Here is a 20,458-nt window from a genome sequence, read left to right on the forward strand (position 1 = left end):
GAAGAGGAGGAAGAGGAAGAAGAGGAGGAAGAAGAGGAAGAAGAGGAAGAGGAGGAGGAAGAGGAGGAAGAGGAGGAAGAGGAGGAAGAAGTCCTACATTTGCATAGGACAGCCTGGATAAAACAGAGAAACCCTGCCTGGAAAACAAAAACAAAAAATAAAAACAAAAATGCTGGCAGGGGTGTGGGGAAAGAGGAACCCTTATTTAATGCTGGTAGGAGTGTCATGGGCACAGCCTCCATGGAAGCCAGTAGGGAAATTTCTCGAAAAGTTAAAAAGTGCTGGCACGCTTGCTCAGTGGGTCAAGTGCCTGCGCACAGCTCGCTGACCCTAGCTTGATCCTGGAGGCAAATGTAAAGGTGGAAAGGAAAACTGACTCCTCAACCCTGTCCTCTGACCTCCAGGAGAGGGGAGGGGAGGGGAAAGGGAGGGGGAAGGGAGGGGAGGATCTCTGCCTGGAGAAGCAGGGGCTGGCTCTTAGTGGCTGAGCCATTCCTGAAGCCACTGTAGTACCTTTTTCTCCTCCTCCCCTGGGTTTCCCAGAGTGGAGAGATTCTCTAATGATTATTCTTCAGGACTCTGGCTAACCCCTTTATTCAACATCACCAAGAGAATGCCACCAAGCTAAAGATTAATCCAGTGTCATGGAACTACAGCCAAGATTCATGTCCCACCCACCGGCAGTTTTTTAACTAAAGTTTTATTAGAACACAGCCATATTAATTTCTACATTGTCTCTCGCTGTTTTCATCTGAAAGTAGCAAAGTTGAGGAGTTGCAGATGAGAGCCTAAAGTATTTAGTACTTGGCCTTTGGTGGGGAGGCTGCTACTGAATCAGCCTAACAGTCAGATGGAATTCACTGCCTCTGACGCCTACTCCTCCACACTACCACTGTCACATGTGGGACATACTCTGTGCCCGCTCTCACCACTGTCACATGTGGGACACGCCCTGTGCCGGCTCTCACCCCTGTCACACACAAGACATGCCCTGTGCCCGCTCTCACCACTGTCACATGCAGGACATGCCTCTGATCTCACCACTGTCATACACAGAACATGTTCTGTGCCCACTCTCACCACTGTCACACACACAGGACATGCCTCTGATCTCACCACTGTCACACACAGGACATGCCTCTGATCTCACCACTGTCATACACAGGACATGCCCTGTGCCCGCTCTCACCACTGTCACACACAGGACATGCCTTGTACCCACTCTCACCACTGTCACATGCAGGACATGCCTCTGCTCTCACCACGGTCACACATAGGACACGCCCTGTGCCCGCTCTCACCACGGTCACATGCTGGACAAGCTCTGTGAAGTTAGGGTTCTCACGGTAGTTGGCCAGAACTTCAGATTCCACGCGTCTCCCAGCCACTTCTAGAACAACCTGAGGCTTTTCCACCTCAAACAGGTGTACACGGCCCAAGCCTCGCAGACCCCAGAACAGCACCTAAGGTCAGGGAAAGGGAGTCAAGGGCTATGGCTGACATAGCCACCAGGTTGGGGGAAATGCAGAGGCTTCAGTGCTCGATGCTACCTCCACACGGAACTCTCTGAGCACGGGGCGCACACTGGGAGGCAGAGACAGGTGTCCAGAGGTCGGTTCAACCAGTGCAGCCAGATCCTGGGGCTCCACATCACTGGGGTACTGAGGGCTACGAGAAAAAATAAATGAGAAGTCACACCAAAACTCGGAAAACCGAGGCTTGGAGAAGGGTCGTGGGTGTCTGAGAAATGCCAATGCAGAGGACCCAGACAGGGCTGGGTTTGTAGGAAGGGCCTCCCTGAAGGCGGATGTGTGTGTGGAGAGTGGGGTGGGAGCCAGAGCCATTCAGGATGGGAAAACCCCAGGATGAACAGCCGCGTGGGTTCTCTAGAGGTAGAGACCTGACAAGGTGACCCTAGGATATATCCATCAGTAATCCTGGGGTCAGGGTGTCCAGTGAGGTCAACCCAGGAGAGGCTTGCAGCCAGCATTCCCTTGGGCAAGAGACGAGACGGTTATCCTTGGGACACCCCAAGATAGGTAAGTAAGAATGGAGATACAACCTGTCTGTCAGGCCAGGGTACCTAACCTCAAGATGGCCACTGTAAGTCCAGCTCAATAAGTTCAAAGGTAGCAATGACTTCTCCAGCAGCCTGAGGTCCCCTCCTCAGGGGGAAGAACTGCAGCTCAGGGCGCTGATATGGGTCCTCTATCAACTTGACCCTTGGGGCTGCAAATGCCCTGCCCAGGAACACAGCAGGGCCCTGTGGGAGGCAAAACAATAAGGAAACAAGAGAGATGCAGCCGGTTGTGGTGGCTGCATCTTTAACCCCAGCCCTTAGGAAACAGATGGTAGCCTCTATGAGTTCCAGGCTAGCTGGGTCTACACAGTGAGATCCAGGCCAGCAGGACTACATAGAGAGACATTCATAGATGCCCCAACCCCAGTATTACAGGGGCAAAGGAAGAATGCTCAGAAGCTAAAGGGAAGGCATCAAGACAGCGGGCAGGGAAGAGGCGGCCGGAAGTGGCATGGAGGAGGAGACACACTCACAAACTTATTGTAGTCAAAGACATTGATGACTACTAGTGGAGGCTCCTCCCGCAGATGTTCCCGCCTGCCGTCCACAATCAGCTGGTCAAATACCAAGAGTTCATCCCACAGGGGGCTCAGTGTCTGCTCCAAGACCTTGGGAACCATGAAGAGAGAGGCCAAAGACAGATGTCAGAAGGGAGACCCCTCACGGTGTCACATGGGCAGTCAACGTGATGCTTCGACTAGCTGTTTATCACCAGAGGCATGGCTGTCCAGTTCTGGTGTCTCTCTGTGACCATCTGCCTTCTCCTAGCCCTAAAGTCGACCCCAGGAAACAGTGGCTGACTGTTCTGCACCGGGCCAGAGTCCTATCTGGTACTCTGCCCTGAAAATCCAAAGTGGAGAGAGAAATGTGGGACCTTGGACAAGAGTTCACCTTGTCCCCTGCTCCCCCCGTGTCTGTGTCACAGCCTGGCTCTCACCCGTGTGGTCTGGCACTGGGTAGAGATGAGGACCCGTGCGAAAGGGTCGGAGAGGCCACTGTCATCTGCTGCCAGAACACCTCGGGCCTGGTACAGGTGAGCCCTCAGCTGGAAGTAGCTGAAATCTGAGATGACAGGAAAGAAGGAGCCATGCTTGCTTGGGGAACCGCTGGGGTTCCCTGACCCATGAACCCCTGCCTAGGACGAACAGCAAGGTGGGCTGACCCGGGCCCCAAACTCACCATCCCGGTAGAGGCTGTGGGGAAGCCCGGCAGAGGGTTCGGGGAGGAGATCGGTGGGCAGCTCAGAGGGGCAAGCCTTGGCTTGCTTGCCAAGCCCCAGCCACAGGAAGAGCTCCAACTTGGCAGAGAGCTCCCCAGGGGCTGCCCCGGGTGCCTGTGGGGGAAGAAGGAGGAATACTGGAGCCCCCTGCCCCACATCTCTGCCAAAGAGAGATGGTACCCAGGTTCCCCAGTGTAGGAGGTCTGCTCCCACCTCTGCCTCCTTCCCCGGGTCCTCCCTCCCACCCATGATCCTGCCCCATGCCCTCCGATGCCACTCCTATATCCACAACCCTAACCCCAAATGCATAGCCTGCCCTCTCTCGTTTGTCCCCTCCATCCTCAGCACATTTAGATTTTTCTGCCCTTTACCCCAAGGGTCACAGCCTCTCACCATTAAAAATCTGCTTTGGTATCTCTTTCAGAGACAGCTCATTTGGAAATTTTCTACTTGTAAACCAGCTCTGCTTGCAAGAAAGCTCATTCCCCTTTGTCATCACCTTGTCAGGACCTCATTCCCCTTTGTCATCACCTTGTCAGGACCACCGTAGGCCCAGGGCAGACAAGTTTGCTCTTGACTTCACTTCCAGGCTGACCTGGACAAAGCCACAACCCTCTTTTGGCTTTCTGGGAGAGTTTCTGGTTGGGAACCGTGGGCCACCAGCTCTGATGCCCTGCCCTGTCTGTGAACCTCACTGCACTCTCCCCAGCCCAGTCTCACTGTGAGTAGCAGACTCTGGATCTTCCCACAGTCTCGGCCTCGCTCCTCCTCAACCACGGAGAACAGCACATCCTGGGCAGGGACGCGGGCATAGGCCACACGGCGCTGACCACTGAACATCCAGACCAGCACATCAGGGAGGGGTGGCTGTGGCTGCAAGTGGAAGACAGGATTGCTTAGGGCGTTTGGAGCTACCACTACCTGATCCTGAAGCGTGATGGATACTTCAAATGCCCTGAACTTTTTCTGAACCACTGGCCACCTGCCCCCTGATCTCTCCTCCTGGATGCACCGTAGGACATCTCAGACTCGGGGTCCAACTTGAAGTCTTCACCCAGCACACAGCACTCTGTCCGTCTTTTCATCTAAAGTTGGGTGGTACTGAGCACACTCACAGTTGTGCTGAAAGCCATGCAGCCCCAGAACTCTTCCCACTAAGCACTGGGTCCCCATCTCCAACTGAGGATCCAGGTCCCATTAACACACAAAAGCAAAATAATGTAACACTTAAAAACAATATAACCAGGAAGAGAGAGCTGGCTCAGCGCTCAAACACACTTACTGCTCACTGTCTGAAACTCCAGTTCCAGGGGAACTGATGCCTCTTCTGACTACAGACACCAGGTATGAACATGGTGCAAACATCTACATGCAGACCAAGAATCTATACAGGCAAACTAAATAAACCTTAAAAAAAAAAAAAAAAAAAACCAAACCGATAAAGTCAGGCAGGGTAGGTTTCACTTTTAATCCCAACATTTGGGAGCCAAAGGCAGGCAAATCTTTAAGTTTGAGGCCAGCCTGGTCTATAGAGTGAGTTCTAGGACAGCTAGGGCTACAGAGAAACCCTGTCTCAAAAACAAACAAGCAAACAACAACAACAATGAAACTATATATGATACATATTTAGGTCATGAAATGTCCTTTGACAAAGGAAAGATTTCATTAAATACTTTTAAGACTTGGGTGTAACTCAGTGGTAAAACACATACTTATCATGGGCAAGGAAAGAAAGGAGGGGAGAGAGGGAGAGACAGAGGGAGAGGGGGAAGGAGGGAGGGAGAAAGGGTAGGATGGAGAGGGAAGGAGGGAGGAAGGAAGACGATTAAATTTGTTCTAAGGTTTAATTTAATGACATTCCTATCCTGCTCCTCCTCCCAACGCTGACTTCCGGCCGCCCAGGCCTCCCAGTTGTAGGCATTTGCCACACATCCCGCCTCTCTTGCGCACCAAACCCCAACTATCAAATGTGCTTGCAATTGCAGCCGCTACTTCACCGGGACCAACCACGATGGCTAGACTGCCAGCTTCCACTGTGTGCACAAGTTCTCCTCACACAGTCCAGTCAAAGGAGGCCATGCCCAAGGCTTGTCAGTCACCTGTCCTTCCAAACACATGTTGAATAATCTCTGGATCCCTGCCGGGCACCCTTAACTACGCCAAGGGAAGCGTGTGTCATCTAAAGGACTACAGTTACATCTGCCCAAAGGTCTCTGGAAGGGTCCAGAACTTCGGAAAGTATGCAGAGTAGGAAAATGGTAGGAAAGACATCATCACCTCCTGAGCCAGGAAGTGCAGCCTTGCCAGGAGCTTCTTAGCCAGTCCCACAGTCCTCTGCATGTTATTCTGCCTCAGGCTCCGTAAAAGCCGCAGGCCTTGCTTTGCCATCAGATTCTAGAAGGACAGGCAGAGGACATGAGTAGGACTCTGCCAGGCATCCCTGCTTCCTTCCCCTCTCAGCCTGTAGCAGGCTGTGTACCAGGCTGTGTGTCAGGAGTTTCACTCGGCAGCGATCCAGGGCATTGGGTCGGGTCATCGTCCTGCGCTCGGCACCGTGGCAAAACTGTCTGCAGAGAGAATCAAGGACAAGATCAGGACCCTGGACCTCTTCCTTCAGAAAGGCCTCCCACTTTCTGACTCTGACAGTCGTTCCTCAGAGCGTCCCATGCCCAAATGCAACAAGCAGCCCCCAATATTTAGCATCTCCTGCCCCAGCTACAGGGCCATAGACCAAGAGCCTGACTACCCTCTGCTCGCTAGATATGCCAGCCCCACCCAAGGCCTACAGCATCAAGGCCTACTTGTTTACACTCTGGGAGAGTCCTGTACCCACATTAATCAGAAAGGAATGCCTGCTTTAGTCTCCACCAGCCTGACTAAAAGATAGCTAGACTTCCAGGTAAGTCAGTACATGGCGCCTTTAATCTCAGTGCTTGGGAGGAAGAGGAAGGTGGAGCTCTGTGGGTCTGAGGTCAGCCTGCTCTACACAGGGAGTTCTGAGAAACCCAAGGCAATAAAGCGAGACCCTGTCTCAGAGAGAGAAAGAGAGAGGGAGAGAGGGAGAGAGAGAGAGAGAGAGAGAGAGAGAGAGAGAGAGAGAGAGAGAGAGAACTGGAATAGAACATGGCTAAACCAAATGCATGATTTTCTTTCTTTCTTTCTTTCTTTCTTTCTTTCTTTCTTTCTTTCTTTCTTTCTTTCTTTCTTTCTTTCTTTCTTTCTTTCTTTCTTTCTTTCTTTCTTTTTTGAGACAGGGTTTCTCTGTGTGGCCCTGGCTGTCCTGGAACTCACTCTGTAGACCAGGCTGGCCTCAAACTCAGAAATCCACCTGTCTCTGCCTCCCAGAGTGCTGGGATTATAGGCATGTGCCACCACCGCCTGGCAAATGCATGATTTTCAATAACCACTTCCAATCAATGCACATCAAATTTGTGCTGCTGAGATGGCCTCAGGGGATAGGCTGCAGGATGCCTAACAGCAATTTCAAGGACAGCTGGAGCTACACAGAGAGAAACTCTGCCTCAGAAAACAAAAACAAAAACCAACCAACCAAACAAACAAACAAAAACCTCACATAGACGCCAAAATTTCAGTTGTTACCTTTATCTTTCACCAAATTATTTACTTTCTTTCTTTAAAATCCAGAACCACAGAGGCAGGCAGATTTCTGAGTTCGAGGCCAGCCTGGTCTACAGAATGAGTTCCAGGACAACCAGGGCTACACAGAGAAACCCTGTCTTGAAAAAAAAAAATCCAGAACCAGGATGGGTACAAGACTCAGCAGTAGCACACATGCTTGTGTATGTGAGGCTAAGTTTAATGTCCAGCACATGCGTGCACGCACCAGCACCCAGCGCCTAGCCCCTTCTCCCACCTTTCCCCAGGATCACCCGTCTAAGTGTCTTTCTCACACAGGACCAAGGCAGACGCCTCCTCACCACACTGACTGAGATTCTCACCCTTGCTGCATAGAGCATTCCCAAAAGTACCCAGAAGGTTGCCGAAACTTTCCCGTCTATTTTGCTCCACCACAGTTGCCTATCTAAAGGTAAAATATAAAACTCTAAAAATGGATTAAAAGGCTCTGCACGTCTGGTCCATTGCCTCTAACCTCATCAAATGTACCTGTCCCCTCAAGGACAACCCTGTGTCCCACTGGCCTCTGCTCCTCCATAAATTATGTAGAAAGCAAAATGTCCTTGTGCACAGAGAAGCACTGGAGACACCAGGACAGTGAAACACACAGCTTGCCTCTTCCGAGGAGTGGGCTGCTTAGCTGGTCCTCTGGGAGGCCGGGGATGGGTGGATAGAGTTTAACAACCCAGTGCTCATTTGCTGCCTGGTGAGTGAGGAGTGAGGCTCTGCCCATATCTCCCAGAATTTATGTTTTACTTATCCCTTTCCCCCTAAAACCTTGAGCATTGCTTCTAGGCCATAAAACCCATCCTAACGAGAGACACCACTTGCTCTTTACAACAGCCTAAGTGACTCCTATGCCATCTTAGGCCCAGGACAGTCCTGTCACCCACAGGCATTATGTTTACCTGTCTCTGAGTCAACAATACCCATCTTTCTGAAAGAAGCCAGCTGTACTTTGCAAAAGTTCTCAATAGTGAACAAGTCTTAAATTTGCTGTCCACCTGGGACTGAGTTATCAGAAAATCTTTTCCCCCCAAAATTGTGCTGTGCTCAGAAATGGCTAAAGTAAAGGATCTGGGTCGGAATACAAAAGTCCTGGGTCAGCACCAGTGTCTGAAACTCAGGTACATCAAGTTTCATTCTTGTCTCCTCGTGGGTTGTTTCCCTCCTTGTAGGGAACATCTACAAATTTATACCACACACAGGTGTACGCTGAGGCCCTGTCTTTTGGGGGGGGGGTGGCAAAAGAGGCGAGCAGGTAGAAAGCTTGGAGTGTCGTCGAAGTCAACAGCAGTGTTTCTGGCAGGAGTGGGGTCTCCTGTGTCCCCAGGCCCAGACAGCAATGGAGGAGTGAGCATCGAGAGCCTGTGACTTTGATGCTCCTGTCCTGTTGTCATGGCTGAGTCTTTGCAGATTTTCAGAACTCTTTCTCTGCCCTCTAGAAATGTCCAGCCTTATCAACATAATGTAAACTTGTATTTCCTGTAAATAACTAGCCCCAGAATTCAGTTCATCTTGCTGCCTGTCTACTAGATATATGTCCACTTTCAAGGCTAGCTAACATCTCCAGAAATAAGCTTCCAACAGCCTTCCTTCCTTCATACCTTCTTATCTTCCACACTTAGCTAACAGCCCAGTCTACACAGCCAAGTCTACACATGTTGACCATCAACTGGACGGGTTCTACGGTTGCCAAGGAAACAAGCCCCCTCCCAAGCATCTTTGTGAGAGGTTTTCTAGACTGGGTTAATTTAACTGGGAAGATCCACCACAACTGTGGGTGGCCCTGTCTCATGGGCTGAGGCTCTGGGTTGAAAAAAATGGAGAGAGTGAGCTGAGGCCCCAGTGTTTGCCACTCCCTGCTTCCTGACTGTGGACACAGGGTGACCATCTGTGCCCGACTCTTGCTGGACTGCTTTTTCTGCTGTAATGGACTATAAGCCTAAGTGTAAGCCAAAATAAGCTTCTCCTTCCTTAAGTTGTTTTTGAGAGGTATCTTTTTACAGCAATGAGAAAAGTCACAGACACAATATCTAAAGTCTTTGAGGGCCTTTGTGATATCACACATTTTCCCCCTTTATATCACCTAGTCACACTGTGCTGTGCTGTGCTGTGCTGCACTGTGCTATGCTGGGTTGTACTGTGCTATGCTGGGCTGGGCTGGGCTGGGCTGGGCTGCACTGTGCTATGCTGGGCTGTGCTATGCTGGGCTGGGCTGGGCTGGGCTGCACTGCGCTGGACTGACCTACGCAACTACAAATTTTCTCTTGAATTTACTCCTCTGGCCTTTTATCACTGTTTTGGTTTGGTTTTTGAGACAGGGTTTCTCTGTGGAGCTCGTGATTGTCCTAGAAATCATTCTGTAGGCCAGGCTGCCCTTGAACTCAAAGATCCACCTACCTCTGTCTCCTGAGCATTGGGGTTAAAGGCATGTGCCACCCCTGCCACCCCTGCCAGGTTTGCATTTATTTATTTATTTATTTATTTATTTATTTATTTATAGATTTCTTTATTTAAAGATTTATTTATTTATTATATGTAAGTATACTGTAGCTGTCTTCTGACTCCACAAGAGGGAGTCAGATCTCATTACGGATAGTTGTGAACCACCATATTGTTGTAGGATTTGAACTCAAGACCTTCAGAAGAGCAAGCAGTCGGTGCTCTTAAGCACTGAGCCATCTCTCCAGCCCTATTTATTTATTTATAAACAATGATCTCATGTATGTTGTCACACTGGTTTCAAGCTAAGGTTGACCTTGAACTTCTGATCCTCCGGCCTCTACCTCCCAAGTGCTGGGATTACAAGCTTGCACCACCGTGCCTCATTGCAGTGCTGGAGGCTTTGTGCATGCTAGGCAATCACTGTATTAAATGAGCTGCATCCACAGCTCCTGAGCCCATTTCCCCCATTTCACTGACTGGCTCCGTTCATCTCCTATCACCTAAACATTACAAAGCCTTCCTTAGTTGTCCTGTCTTCTCTCTCACACCCTCTCTCTCCCAACTCATCCTTTCTAAAATTATAAATGAGAATTTCAAGATCTTCAGGGGCCCAGCCCATTGTGGGCGGTCCCATCCCTGGGCTGCTGGTCCTGGGTTCTATAGAGAAGCAGGCTGAGCAAGTCGGGGCCGCAAGCCAGTAAGCAGCACTCCATGGCCTCTGCAGCAGCTCCTGCCGCCAGGCTCCTGCCTTGGTTGAGTTCCCGTGCTGACTTCCTTCAATGATGAGCAGCGATGTGGAAGTGTAAGGTGAACAAGCCCTGTGGTGTCCAGTTTGCTTTCTGATCATCCTGTCTTGTGGCAGCAATAGAAATCGTAACTAGGAGGAGCTTCACTTTCCTTGTGAAGTAGGAGGGATTCTCTGTGAGTTCCCTTGATATGGGCACCTCTCCTTCTCACGCTTTTGTAGCTGCTGGACAAACCCAGCTCGGAACTACCCTTGGTCTAGACAGTCACCGTGAGCCCCTCTCCCCTCATGAAACTGGCCGCAGGTAGGCAGCTCTATGGCTGACCCTCGGCTCACCTGCTGCCAGCCACCAGCTCTTCCAGAGTCTGCTTGAGTCGCGTGCAGGCAGCCGGCCCTGACCTGCGTTGCATCTTCTCAACCTCCTGAAGGCCATGGTCCTGTGTATGTTCCAAGAGATGTCGGTCGTGAGAGTCCCTGGCCCACACCCCGCCCATGCTTGCCCGGCCCACACCCTGCCCATGCTCGCCTGGCCCACACCCCGCCCATGCTTGCTACTCTCCTGATGACCCCTCACTGGATTCTGGTTCTGAGTCCCCAGTCCCCTTCTGTCTCCACTCTACTGGCTCCCCACAACTTTGTCCCCCTCAGTTTGCCTAGAAACTTCGAGCTTTGTCCACCACTCCCCAGCCTTGCATCCCCAGGTTATCAGCCCCACCCCATCAGCCTCTACTTTGGAGCACAGTCAGCCGCCTGGGTCTCTTGCATCCTAGGCCTTTCCCTACAGGTGTGCGGTGCTCTCACCAGCCTCTCAGCTACTTTGCCCACGCTGTTGCTGCTATGCAGGCGCCAAGTGTAATCTTCCCAGCGGCTCCATACATGGATGCAGGGCTTTCGGTGACGCAGGGGCAAGCAGAGATATGGCCTGGCCAGAAAGAGAGAAGCGAGGGACTTGATTGCTCAAGGATCTCGTTAACCCCTCCTCAAGTGACACAGGTCACTCACCCATTGCCATCCATAGGTTCAGGCCACTGAGCAGGTGTCCCTGTCAACTCTTGCTCTTCTTGCCCTAATCCTCTGTCCTCAGATCCCAAGAGAGGCCGAGCTTCCAGTGCGCTGCCTTCAGACCCCTCATCAGCTCTTGGTCCTTGGCCCAGCTGCTCTTCCCGGCGGCCTGCGTGACCTGCACCCCAGTGAGGATCAGAGCACCAGGCTGAAGGTCAGGCTCTTCCCCCCACAGCCTCTCCCTCAGGAGAGCAGAACCCACCACTGTCCCTGAAGTGAACACCCCTTCCTAAGGCCTAATGTCTGAAACAAGGGACAGCTCCAGTCCTGTGGCTCTTTGGGCTCATCTTGGCCACACACCAATGGAAATCTCCAGGCTGATGGGCTTCTTGGCCAGTGAAGGGTCAATCATGGTGGCCTCAAAGAGCACCCCGAAAAGCAGGAAATCTTCGAAGGATGCCAGGGCATTCTGGGAAAGAGAGTGAGTCTGGGGTCAGCTCCCACCCTCCCTAGGAGCAGTCTGTTCTGCTTGGTCACAATGCCTTCATAAAGACATCAAAACAAGCTGGGCGGTGGTGGTGCACACCTGTAATCCCAGCACTCTGGGAGGCAGAGGCATGCGGATTTCTGAGTTCGAGGCCAGCCTGGTCTACAGAGTGAGTTCCAGGACAGCCAGGGTTATACAGAGAAACCCTGTCTCGAAAAAACCAAATCCAAAAAACAAACAAAAACAAAAAACCAAAGACATCAAAACTAAGGTCTAGGAGGCACTGCATCTTACCTCCCTTTCTGCCCCTGGTAGCTCCCCTGGGAACTTGCCCCTTCAATATATACCATGTTTAGATATAGCAGCATATATGTGCACATACACAGGATTCCTCATCCAAGTCCCCAAATTGAAAATAGCATCATGGGCTGGTGAGATGGCTCAGTGGGTAAGAGCACTGACTATTCTTCCCAAGGTCCTGAGTTCAAAAAATCCCAGCAACCACACGGTGGCTCACAACCATCTCTAATGAGATCTGACGCCCTCTTGTAGTGTGTCTGAAGACAGCTACAGTGTACTTACATATAATAATAAATCTTTAAAAAAGAAAAAGAAAACAAGAAAACAGCATCATGATGTCTGATGCCGAGGGTGACTCCAGCCCCTCCCTACCTCTGGCAGAGGCAGCAGCTCCTCAACTTCCACCTCCATTGCACTAGGAATCTCAGGCACGTCCTCGCCGGTGCTGGCATTGGCAGGCTGCAAACTGCCAGCTGGGGTCTGAGCCTGCCTGCCCTTCTCCTTCTTCTTTTTCTTCTTCCCAGTGAGCCGGGACAATCTGGACCCTTGTGTTGTCTGAGAGGATTTAGGTTCAACTCTGCCTTCGAACACCTCCATGGACACGGCTACCAGAAGTCGACCCCGGAACCAAATGCCTTCCCCAAGGCCTTCGTTGAGACTTTGAAGACCATCCCGGAACCTGCCGCTGGGGAGCGAGCCATAGAGGGGCACCCAGGCTGGACCGAAAGTGGGGTTAAACCCCGCTGTGGGGGAACAAGAACAGGATTTAGAGGGGAGCACAGAACAAGTGGGTTCTTGGTCGGAAGGCAGAGCCTGGTTTAGAATAATTTGTGCTGTGGGGTGATGGTCCTCCCTGGACCACCTGTGCTCAAAGGATAAGCTTTGCTCTGAGGAGCTGATGTGAGCCACGGCACACAGGGCCCCGCACGGACCAGACGTGCTCACCTGCCCGACCCGAGTTCGAGATCTGCCTCAGGTCCAGAACGTGTGTGGCGAGTGCCTCGTCCGCAAGAGGGGCATCGTCGCGCAGCTGCAGGCGAAGGCTGCGTGTTAGCGGCGGGAAGAGTTCCACGAAGCTCAACTGCTCGTTCCACTCGGGTGCTGTCTCCTCTCCCCGAACTGAAGTCTCACCCTGAAGGCCAAGTCAGGCGGAGGGGGTCAGTGCGGGTCCTAAAAGATGGCCCAGCGAGCCGGGCGGTGGTGGCGGGCGCACGCCTGTAATCCCAGCACTCTGGGAGGCAGAGGCAGGCAGATTTCTGAGTTCGTGGCCAGCCTGGTCTACAGAGTGAGTTCCAGGACAGCCAGGGCTACACAGAGAAACCCTGTCTCGAAAAAACCAAATCCAAAAAAAAAAAAAAGAAAAGATGGCCCAGCGAGTGATGGCGCTTGATATCAATCTGATGACCTAAGTTTGATCTCTAGGTCCTAGATCCTGTTGTCCCTCCTCTAGGGTGTCCTCTGACTTTCACCCATGTGCTGTGGCACTCAGAGCACCACATTCATACACAAAATAGCCGGAGAGAAGGCTCAAGAGTGAGTTCTACTCTTCCACAGAGGGAGTTTGGTTCCCCCTCCACACATCCAGCACCCCACAAACACTTAGGACTCCAGCTGTAGGTGATGCCTGACACCCTCTTCAGGCCCGTCCTCAGGTGCTCATAACTCCACAGAGATAGTCATGTATAGATAATTAAGAATAAAAATAGTCTTGGGAGGCAGAAGCAGGCAAATCTCTGAGTTCGAGGCCAGCCTGGTATACAAAGTGAGTTCCAGGACAGCTGAGGTTATACACAAAGAAACCCTATCTTGAAAAATCAAATAAACGACGACAACAACAACAACAACAACAAAAAGACAGTCATTGTGGTCTTCCCTAATCCTACCAAATGGGTCTATTAGTATCAGGGCTACATAGCAAAACCTTGTTGCTAAATGAATAAATGATGATTATCATTAAGAAATGCTTTTGAGGGGCTGGAGAGATGGCTCAGTGGGTAAGAGCACTGACTGCTCTTCAAAAGGTCATGAGTTCGAATCCCAGCATCCACATGGTGGCTCACAACCATCCATAAAGAGATCTGACACCTACAGTGTACTTACATATAATAAATAAATAAATATTAAAAAAAAAAAAAGAAATGCTTTTGAAAAGACTTGAGCTGCATGCAGCATGGGCCACACAAGTGACTTACCTGCTGCCCCAAGAAGCTCACCCGCACGTATGGGTCCAGGAGGACATGTTGGTCGTGCAGGGCTCGGGCCAGACTGCCCAGCAGCCCTGTGCGCACTGTGGGAAGCCCCTCTGCGCGGTACACACGGACTCGCAGCCGTGCCCACGGCCGCTCAGCCTGCACCCCGCGTGGCAAGAGTAGATTCCTAGGAAAGGCCAACGTGAGGAGGAAAGTTGGAGTCTGAGCCCCTCTGCTTCTCTGCCTTCAAGGCCACGCCTCTTCCAATTTCCTCTCCCCACACCCCGCTCACTTCTCTATGTCTGAACTGCTCCCTGGGCATGGGGGTGGCGGTGGAAGGGGGGGCTCCCCACGTGCCCTCACAGACAGGGTGATCTTGACGAAGCCCTTGGTTCCAGCGCGGGTGTCACGGGGGTCATGCAAAGGAGCCCACTTTTGGTGGAAGTGGCCATCTAAGGACAGAGGACAGAGAGTGAGGAGACATCTAAGGGACACAGATTCAGGACGTTGGACAATGACTGAGGTTGGGCCAACACATCCCTGTCTCGGCAGAGAGAACCACCGTACAAGAAGGGTCAGCATTCACAAGAGATGACTGTCTTCGAAGTTAGTACACCGCCCAGAACTCAGTTAACAAATAAGTTTCAGTGAGAGGAGGGGTTTAATACCTGGCTGGTCCAAGGCCATCCCCAAGTCCATCCTGAAGGTTCCTATCCTGGTGGCCATAAACGGGAGAGTCTGCGAGTGGGAAGCCTGAGGGAGAAAAGGGTTAGTTCTGGTTCTTTGGCATCTCTCACCCTGCCTGCCTTTGGCTCTCAGTCTATAGCCCTGGCTGGGCCTTGAACTCATGGCGATTTTTCTGCCTCAGTCACCCAAATGCCCAGCCGGCCACCTCCCTTTGCTAACATGAATCCACTTTCCCACTCACAGTTATCTCCAGCAGCAAGTCTTGAAGATGAACCCGGGTCACATGAAATTCGAACAAGAAGTACTGGGTGGTGGGATTAGAAAGGTTAGAGCAGCGGGAGATTAGGCATCAAAGGCTCATTCACTGGCCCGAATTCTTGCATAGCGAATGTGGTCCCCCTTTTGTAAAAAGGCATAAAAAGGCGCCTACACACTCCTCCCCCTTTCCCAGGATGACCCCCCAGACCCCTTGGCCTGGCTCAAAACGCAGAACCAAGAGCTTTGCATCCAGGCCCCGCCCTCTCTAGGGACAGGTCTCTCTGGATCCCTCCCATTCTCTCAGGCCCACCCTCTTCCTTGGTGAACCTCACCTCGTTGTAGAAGGGGCAATTGGTTCCACGAAGGGTTGCAGTCACTCGGCGCTGATCCCCGACACGAACAGCCACATAGGGGTTAATATTGACTCCCACCAGTTTCTGGGCCTCAAGTACTGTGACCCCCACCTAGGCAAGGAATGAAACAAAGAGAGGAAATAAAGTTAGGGCTGCCTGGGTAAGGGGAGAGACCCGTGAGACTCCACGAGGGTTAGAATATGGGCTGAGAGTCATGTCATACCTGGAAATCCTGGGTTTTGCACACCTTGAAGGGGTCTCCCCGGGGCAAGGCCAGGGCGCGGCTGTAAAGAAGCTTACGGTCAGCTCTGCTCGTCCCTCCCCACCCACACACACTGATACTTGGTGCTGGGAGGAGGAGTCGGATCACCTTGCCTTGCCTCCACCTCAGGCCTACATCCAGAACTCAACTCACTCTGAACAAAAGTTGGTTGAGACCTGTTCTGTGGCCACACTGTGCTTAGCACCGTACCACTGACGTGGACGACAGACACAACCCGTCCTTATCAAACTCCTTTAAAAATCAGTGTGAGCCTCTGTAAGTGACTTTGAACAGAGTCTGTACTGTAGGTGGATACCTTCTGTAAGTGGATGACCTTTGACGCCAAGGTATCCACCCTTCCCACGACCCTGGTGTGGATGGATGGGTGTGGCTTATGTGTGTGAGGAAAACTGACTCAGCCACAGGGTGTGAGACCAGGAACATGTGAGTACACTACCTTTTGAGGGGGCTGAACACCACCCCAGAAATCTCCACATCGGGTTCCTCGTCCTCCTCCAGCTCCAGCCCCAGCTCCGTCTCTTCATCGTCCTGTGTTCCCAGGCTTCGAGCCAGGCGGCGGCCCAGAGCCACTGCCCGCCGTTCCAGCTGGGCCTCCCCAGGCCTGAGAGGAAAGGCCCCGGGGGTCATGCATAGAACTGACCTTTAACCTTCAGATTGACCCCACTTATCCCAAGACTAACTCTTTTTTTGTTTTGGTTTGGTTTTTTGAGACAGGGTTTTACTTTGTAGCCGGGGTGGTCCAGAAGTTGATTTGTAGACCAGGCTGGCCTCAAACTTACAGTGATCCACCTGCCTCTGCCTTCCAAGTGCTGGAATTAAAGGGATGTGTTGCCACACCCAGCTTTGGACTAATTCTTCTTAATGTTAAGATCTGTCTAATTTCAGAACCTAGACTTGATGCAAGGATTGACCTCTGACCTTATAATTCAATCACCGGAATCTCAGACCCTAGAACTAAATCATGGCCCAGCTCCTCACCCCCAAACCGACCCTATTTGTTCCCTATCACCCCCATATACTTACTCCAGGTCCTGGAAGCCCACATTAGGGATGATCAACTCTAAGCTAGGAGGGAAAATAGAGAGGTTAAGACCCGACTATAGTGCTGAGATCAAAGCACCCAGCAGACCCCAGGTGGACATGAATGCTACATCTCTTTCTTTAGGGAGTTTCATCTGGGGACACCAGGCTTTGCAAAGGTTACTTGACTAATACCTGTCTTGAATGGGTGTCCCAAAGTCCTCCTCTGCCCAGGTTCCAGCGGCTCCCTCAGGGGGCTGATACTTTAGGTCAAGCTCTACTTGGATCTGAAACCAAATATGGCACCCGTCAGGCTAAGAAGTACCAACACCTTACACACTATCTGTAAATAGGGGTCCTCTCCATCTATGTCTGCTGTAGCATGTTCCTCTCCGATTATAATAACGTTAGCATTCACAGCCTGCTGCACTGCTGCTAGAAGAAGCTGAGGCAGCTTTCTTTAGTGATGACCCTGGTAGGCTGATTACACTCCAAGGCAGGCCCTGCCCCCAAGAGCAGCTGGATAACGCAAAATGACTTTTATCAAAGGGTGAAAAATAAAGAAAACTCACAGTCGGGTGGGTAGGGAGGTGAGGGTGGAGAGAAGACAGGGGAAGAGTGGGGGATGAATATGATCAAATACATCCTATTAAATTCTTGTAGAATTACTAAAGAACATCACGTTTTAGATACTCACAACCTTCTTGAGAACTAATGGCAAGAGGCTTAGGAGCTTAAAGGATATTTGCTGCCAAGCCTGACAACTTGAGATTGATGCCCAGAACCTACTCAACGGAGGAAGAGAGCCAACTCCCAGAAGGTGTCCTCTAACCTCTACACAAACGCTCATGTACACATAAGAAATGAAATGTATACAGGGCTGGAGGGATGGCTCAGCGGTTAAGAGCACTGGCTGCTTTTCCAGAGGACCCGAGTTCAATTCCCAGCAACCACATGGTGGCTCACAACCATCTCTAATGGGATTGATTCCCTCTCCTGGCATATAGATGTATATGCAATCAGGGCACATATGCATACATAAAACACATGAAAATAAATCTTTTTTTTTTTTTGGATTTGTTTTTTTCAAGACAGGGTTTCTCTGTATAGCTCTGGCTGTCCTGGAACTCACTCTGTAGATCAGGCTGGCCTTGAACTGAGAAATCTGCCTGCCTCTGCCTCCCAGAGTGCTGGGATTACAGGTGTGTGCCACCACTGCCCAGCGAAAAAATAAATCTTAACAAAAAAAAATAAATGTTTTAAATACTTTTTTGAGAAAGGATTTTATTATATAGCCATAGCTAGCTGTAAACTTACAGAGATCCACCTGCCTCTGCCTCTGCCCCCACCCCCGCCCCATCCCTGCCCCTGCCCCTGCCTCTGCTTGCATTAAAGATATGTGCTACCCACTAGCTACAAATAAAATGGAAATAGACCAAAGGACTTGAGGCTTTGGGGGTACAGCTCGGTTGGTAGAATGCTTGGCCAGCATTCAGAAAGGCTTGAGTTGGGCTCAGCAGCACTGAAAACAATCAAACCTAATCTAGGCATAGACAAAAGCAACTACTCATACAACAAACAAACAGCAACAGGGCTCAGCCCCAGTGTGCGTCACCTCCCCTCCTGCTCTCTCGCTGTCCTTGGCAGGTTTCTGCTCGACTCTGCATCCCAGCCTCTCCCAGCAGCACTCTGTCTGAACGCTCTCCCTTCTACTCAGCGCCTATCACCTTCAGTTCTGAGCACAGGCGTGGTTTCCTCAGGGAAGGTCTTCAGGCTCCCCATCAGGGTCACCACCTGTTATACACTCTCACAGCCTTGTGCCGGCTCTTTGGTAGCACTCATTACAAATGGCAAATTTACATTGTGTTGTGTGGATGCTTGCTTAGTGTTTGACCCCCTCTTGCAGCTAGTGGGCTTCAAGAAAGCAAATCTTGATCCGGTTTTGCTTACCACTGAGTCCTCGCTGCTCAACATCACCCTTTAACTTAGTCAATGATCGAATTTAAAAAAAGTCAATTGTAAATCTGACTTGCCATTATGTAAATGAGGAGACAGCTTAGAGATGCTAATAACTCTTTCAGGTACACCAGTGAGAAGTGGCATATCTATAATTTGAAGCCAGGTCCAACTCTTCTAAGGTTTTCCTCTCTATTAATTCAAACCCTCTGTCTGGAGGCACCGGGGTTGCTGACCGTAGGCTAGTAGCACTTACCGGGGTTACCCGGAGTCGCTCATCCACCAGAGCTTCCCTCAGCACCAAATGCCCAGCACCCTGCAGCTGCTGCAGAGAAATCACCAGGGTTCCCAGGGACCTAGAAGAATGGCATGGAGCAAAACAATGAACCAGATGGATGATATCAAGCCATCACCTGGCTTCCCTCAGTTCTCCTCACCTGGGGCTGAACACGCGGCTACAGTTGACCACCTGCACAGACAGACTCTCCCCAGCCAGTGGGGACCCATGGTGGGGCCAACGAAACAGCTAGAAACAGGAAGATGCTCATGATACCAGGTGCTGGGCTGACTGACCCTCACACCTAATCCAGAGTCTATATAGACCTGACGGTCCGAACATGAGGCTACCTCTAGGACTGATCTCGAAAGCCTAGAACAAACCCCTCCAACATAGGGTTGGTGTCAATCTAGGGCTGATTTGGGACTGATTGCGAATCAAGAAGAAATCCCACTGGTTTTGAGGATGACATCTCAAACCAGGTCTGAACTCTCCAACCTGAGATTCACACCTTCCAAGCCCAGGAATGAGCCCTTCTGCCCCAGGATGGACCCGGAAAACAACCAGCTCTACTGACCTCACCAATGTCTGCTTCTCGGCCACAGTGAATTTTCCTTGTTTTCTGGGTAAAGCCTGCTCAAAAATGAAACTAGTCATTTATCAGCCCTTACACATATACACAATCATTTGCCTTCCCCACGCTTGCCCTACTGCCCAGCTCCCCTCTCACACTTAAAGAAAAGTAGAAGATAGGAAACAAATAGATGCCAGGGAGAAGGCAGACAGGTTAGAGAGAGCTGACCGGGATTTAAGTTGGAGGTCTAGGGAATAAAGAGTGTTGGACTCTCCAATTCTAAAAGGACTTAGACCATCCACGCAAGTCTCACCTCGAAAGCAGAGCCTCACTTGCCGGTCATGGATGCCCGGCAGCCCTGTTATGTGCCTCACACACACAGTCAGAGCCATGGTCACAGTGCCACCAGCTCTTGGGCTGCCTGCTTGCCCTTCTGCCCACCTATGTTGGCTATGACTCACTGGACTCACCCAGCAGGTTTATCAATCCCTTCCCTTTAGTCAAACACACAGGGTGCAGGCCTGGAGGTCATGGTTGGAGAAGGATCAAGGCTGAGAGGTGTGGAGGTAAGGTCCTTGCAGTCAGCACAGGACTCTGCCTGTACCATCTGCAGGATGCCAAGATGCTTGAGCCCTAATAGGATGGGAGCTGGGACAGGTAGGGATGGAGAAGTCAGGATCTCAGTCTGGTCCACGCTACCTAGGAGACCTCTGGGGCATTGCTTTAGCTTTCTTTCTATCACAATGAAAAAAACACAATGGACCAGAAGTAACTTAGAGAGTTGTCTTAGGGTCACTATTACTGTAATGAAACACCATGATCAAAAAGCAGCTTGGGGTAGATAGTGCTTACTTCACCCACAGTCTCAAATTAAAAAGAATAGGAATTCATGCTGGGCAGAAAGCTCAATGCAGCATCTGATACAGAGGCCATGGAGTTCTGTT

The 20,458-nt window shown here is 51.0% G+C and overlaps 1 protein-coding gene across 1 annotated transcript in view; it reads right to left on the reverse strand.

The window, feature by feature from the left end:
- The window catches only part of LOC127686141 (fer-1-like protein 4), a 34,747-nt gene extending 14,841 nt beyond the window's left edge, over nucleotides 1-19,906 (reverse strand). Inside the window, 29 exon segments of the mRNA XM_052184068.1 lie at nucleotides 1,302-1,463; nucleotides 1,551-1,668; nucleotides 2,084-2,106; nucleotides 2,108-2,263; nucleotides 2,554-2,688; nucleotides 3,018-3,142; nucleotides 3,260-3,413; nucleotides 4,020-4,172; nucleotides 5,577-5,693; nucleotides 5,779-5,866; nucleotides 10,465-10,565; nucleotides 10,930-11,050; nucleotides 11,131-11,308; nucleotides 11,491-11,599; nucleotides 12,290-12,660; nucleotides 12,863-13,049; nucleotides 14,110-14,293; nucleotides 14,399-14,558; nucleotides 14,775-14,859; nucleotides 15,035-15,097; nucleotides 15,384-15,515; nucleotides 15,628-15,688; nucleotides 16,124-16,288; nucleotides 16,711-16,752; nucleotides 16,903-16,994; nucleotides 18,920-19,019; nucleotides 19,101-19,189; nucleotides 19,518-19,573; nucleotides 19,828-19,906. Coding sequence (XP_052040028.1) covers nucleotides 1,302-1,463; nucleotides 1,551-1,668; nucleotides 2,084-2,106; nucleotides 2,108-2,263; nucleotides 2,554-2,688; nucleotides 3,018-3,142; nucleotides 3,260-3,413; nucleotides 4,020-4,172; nucleotides 5,577-5,693; nucleotides 5,779-5,866; nucleotides 10,465-10,565; nucleotides 10,930-11,050; nucleotides 11,131-11,308; nucleotides 11,491-11,599; nucleotides 12,290-12,660; nucleotides 12,863-13,049; nucleotides 14,110-14,293; nucleotides 14,399-14,558; nucleotides 14,775-14,859; nucleotides 15,035-15,097; nucleotides 15,384-15,515; nucleotides 15,628-15,688; nucleotides 16,124-16,288; nucleotides 16,711-16,752; nucleotides 16,903-16,994; nucleotides 18,920-19,019; nucleotides 19,101-19,189; nucleotides 19,518-19,573; nucleotides 19,828-19,906 — 3,606 coding nt within the window.
- Nucleotides 19,907-20,458: the final 552 nt, after the last annotated feature.

This window comes from Apodemus sylvaticus, chromosome 5 (assembly GCF_947179515.1).
Source record: "Apodemus sylvaticus chromosome 5, mApoSyl1.1, whole genome shotgun sequence".
NCBI lineage: Eukaryota > Metazoa > Chordata > Mammalia > Rodentia > Muridae > Apodemus > Apodemus sylvaticus.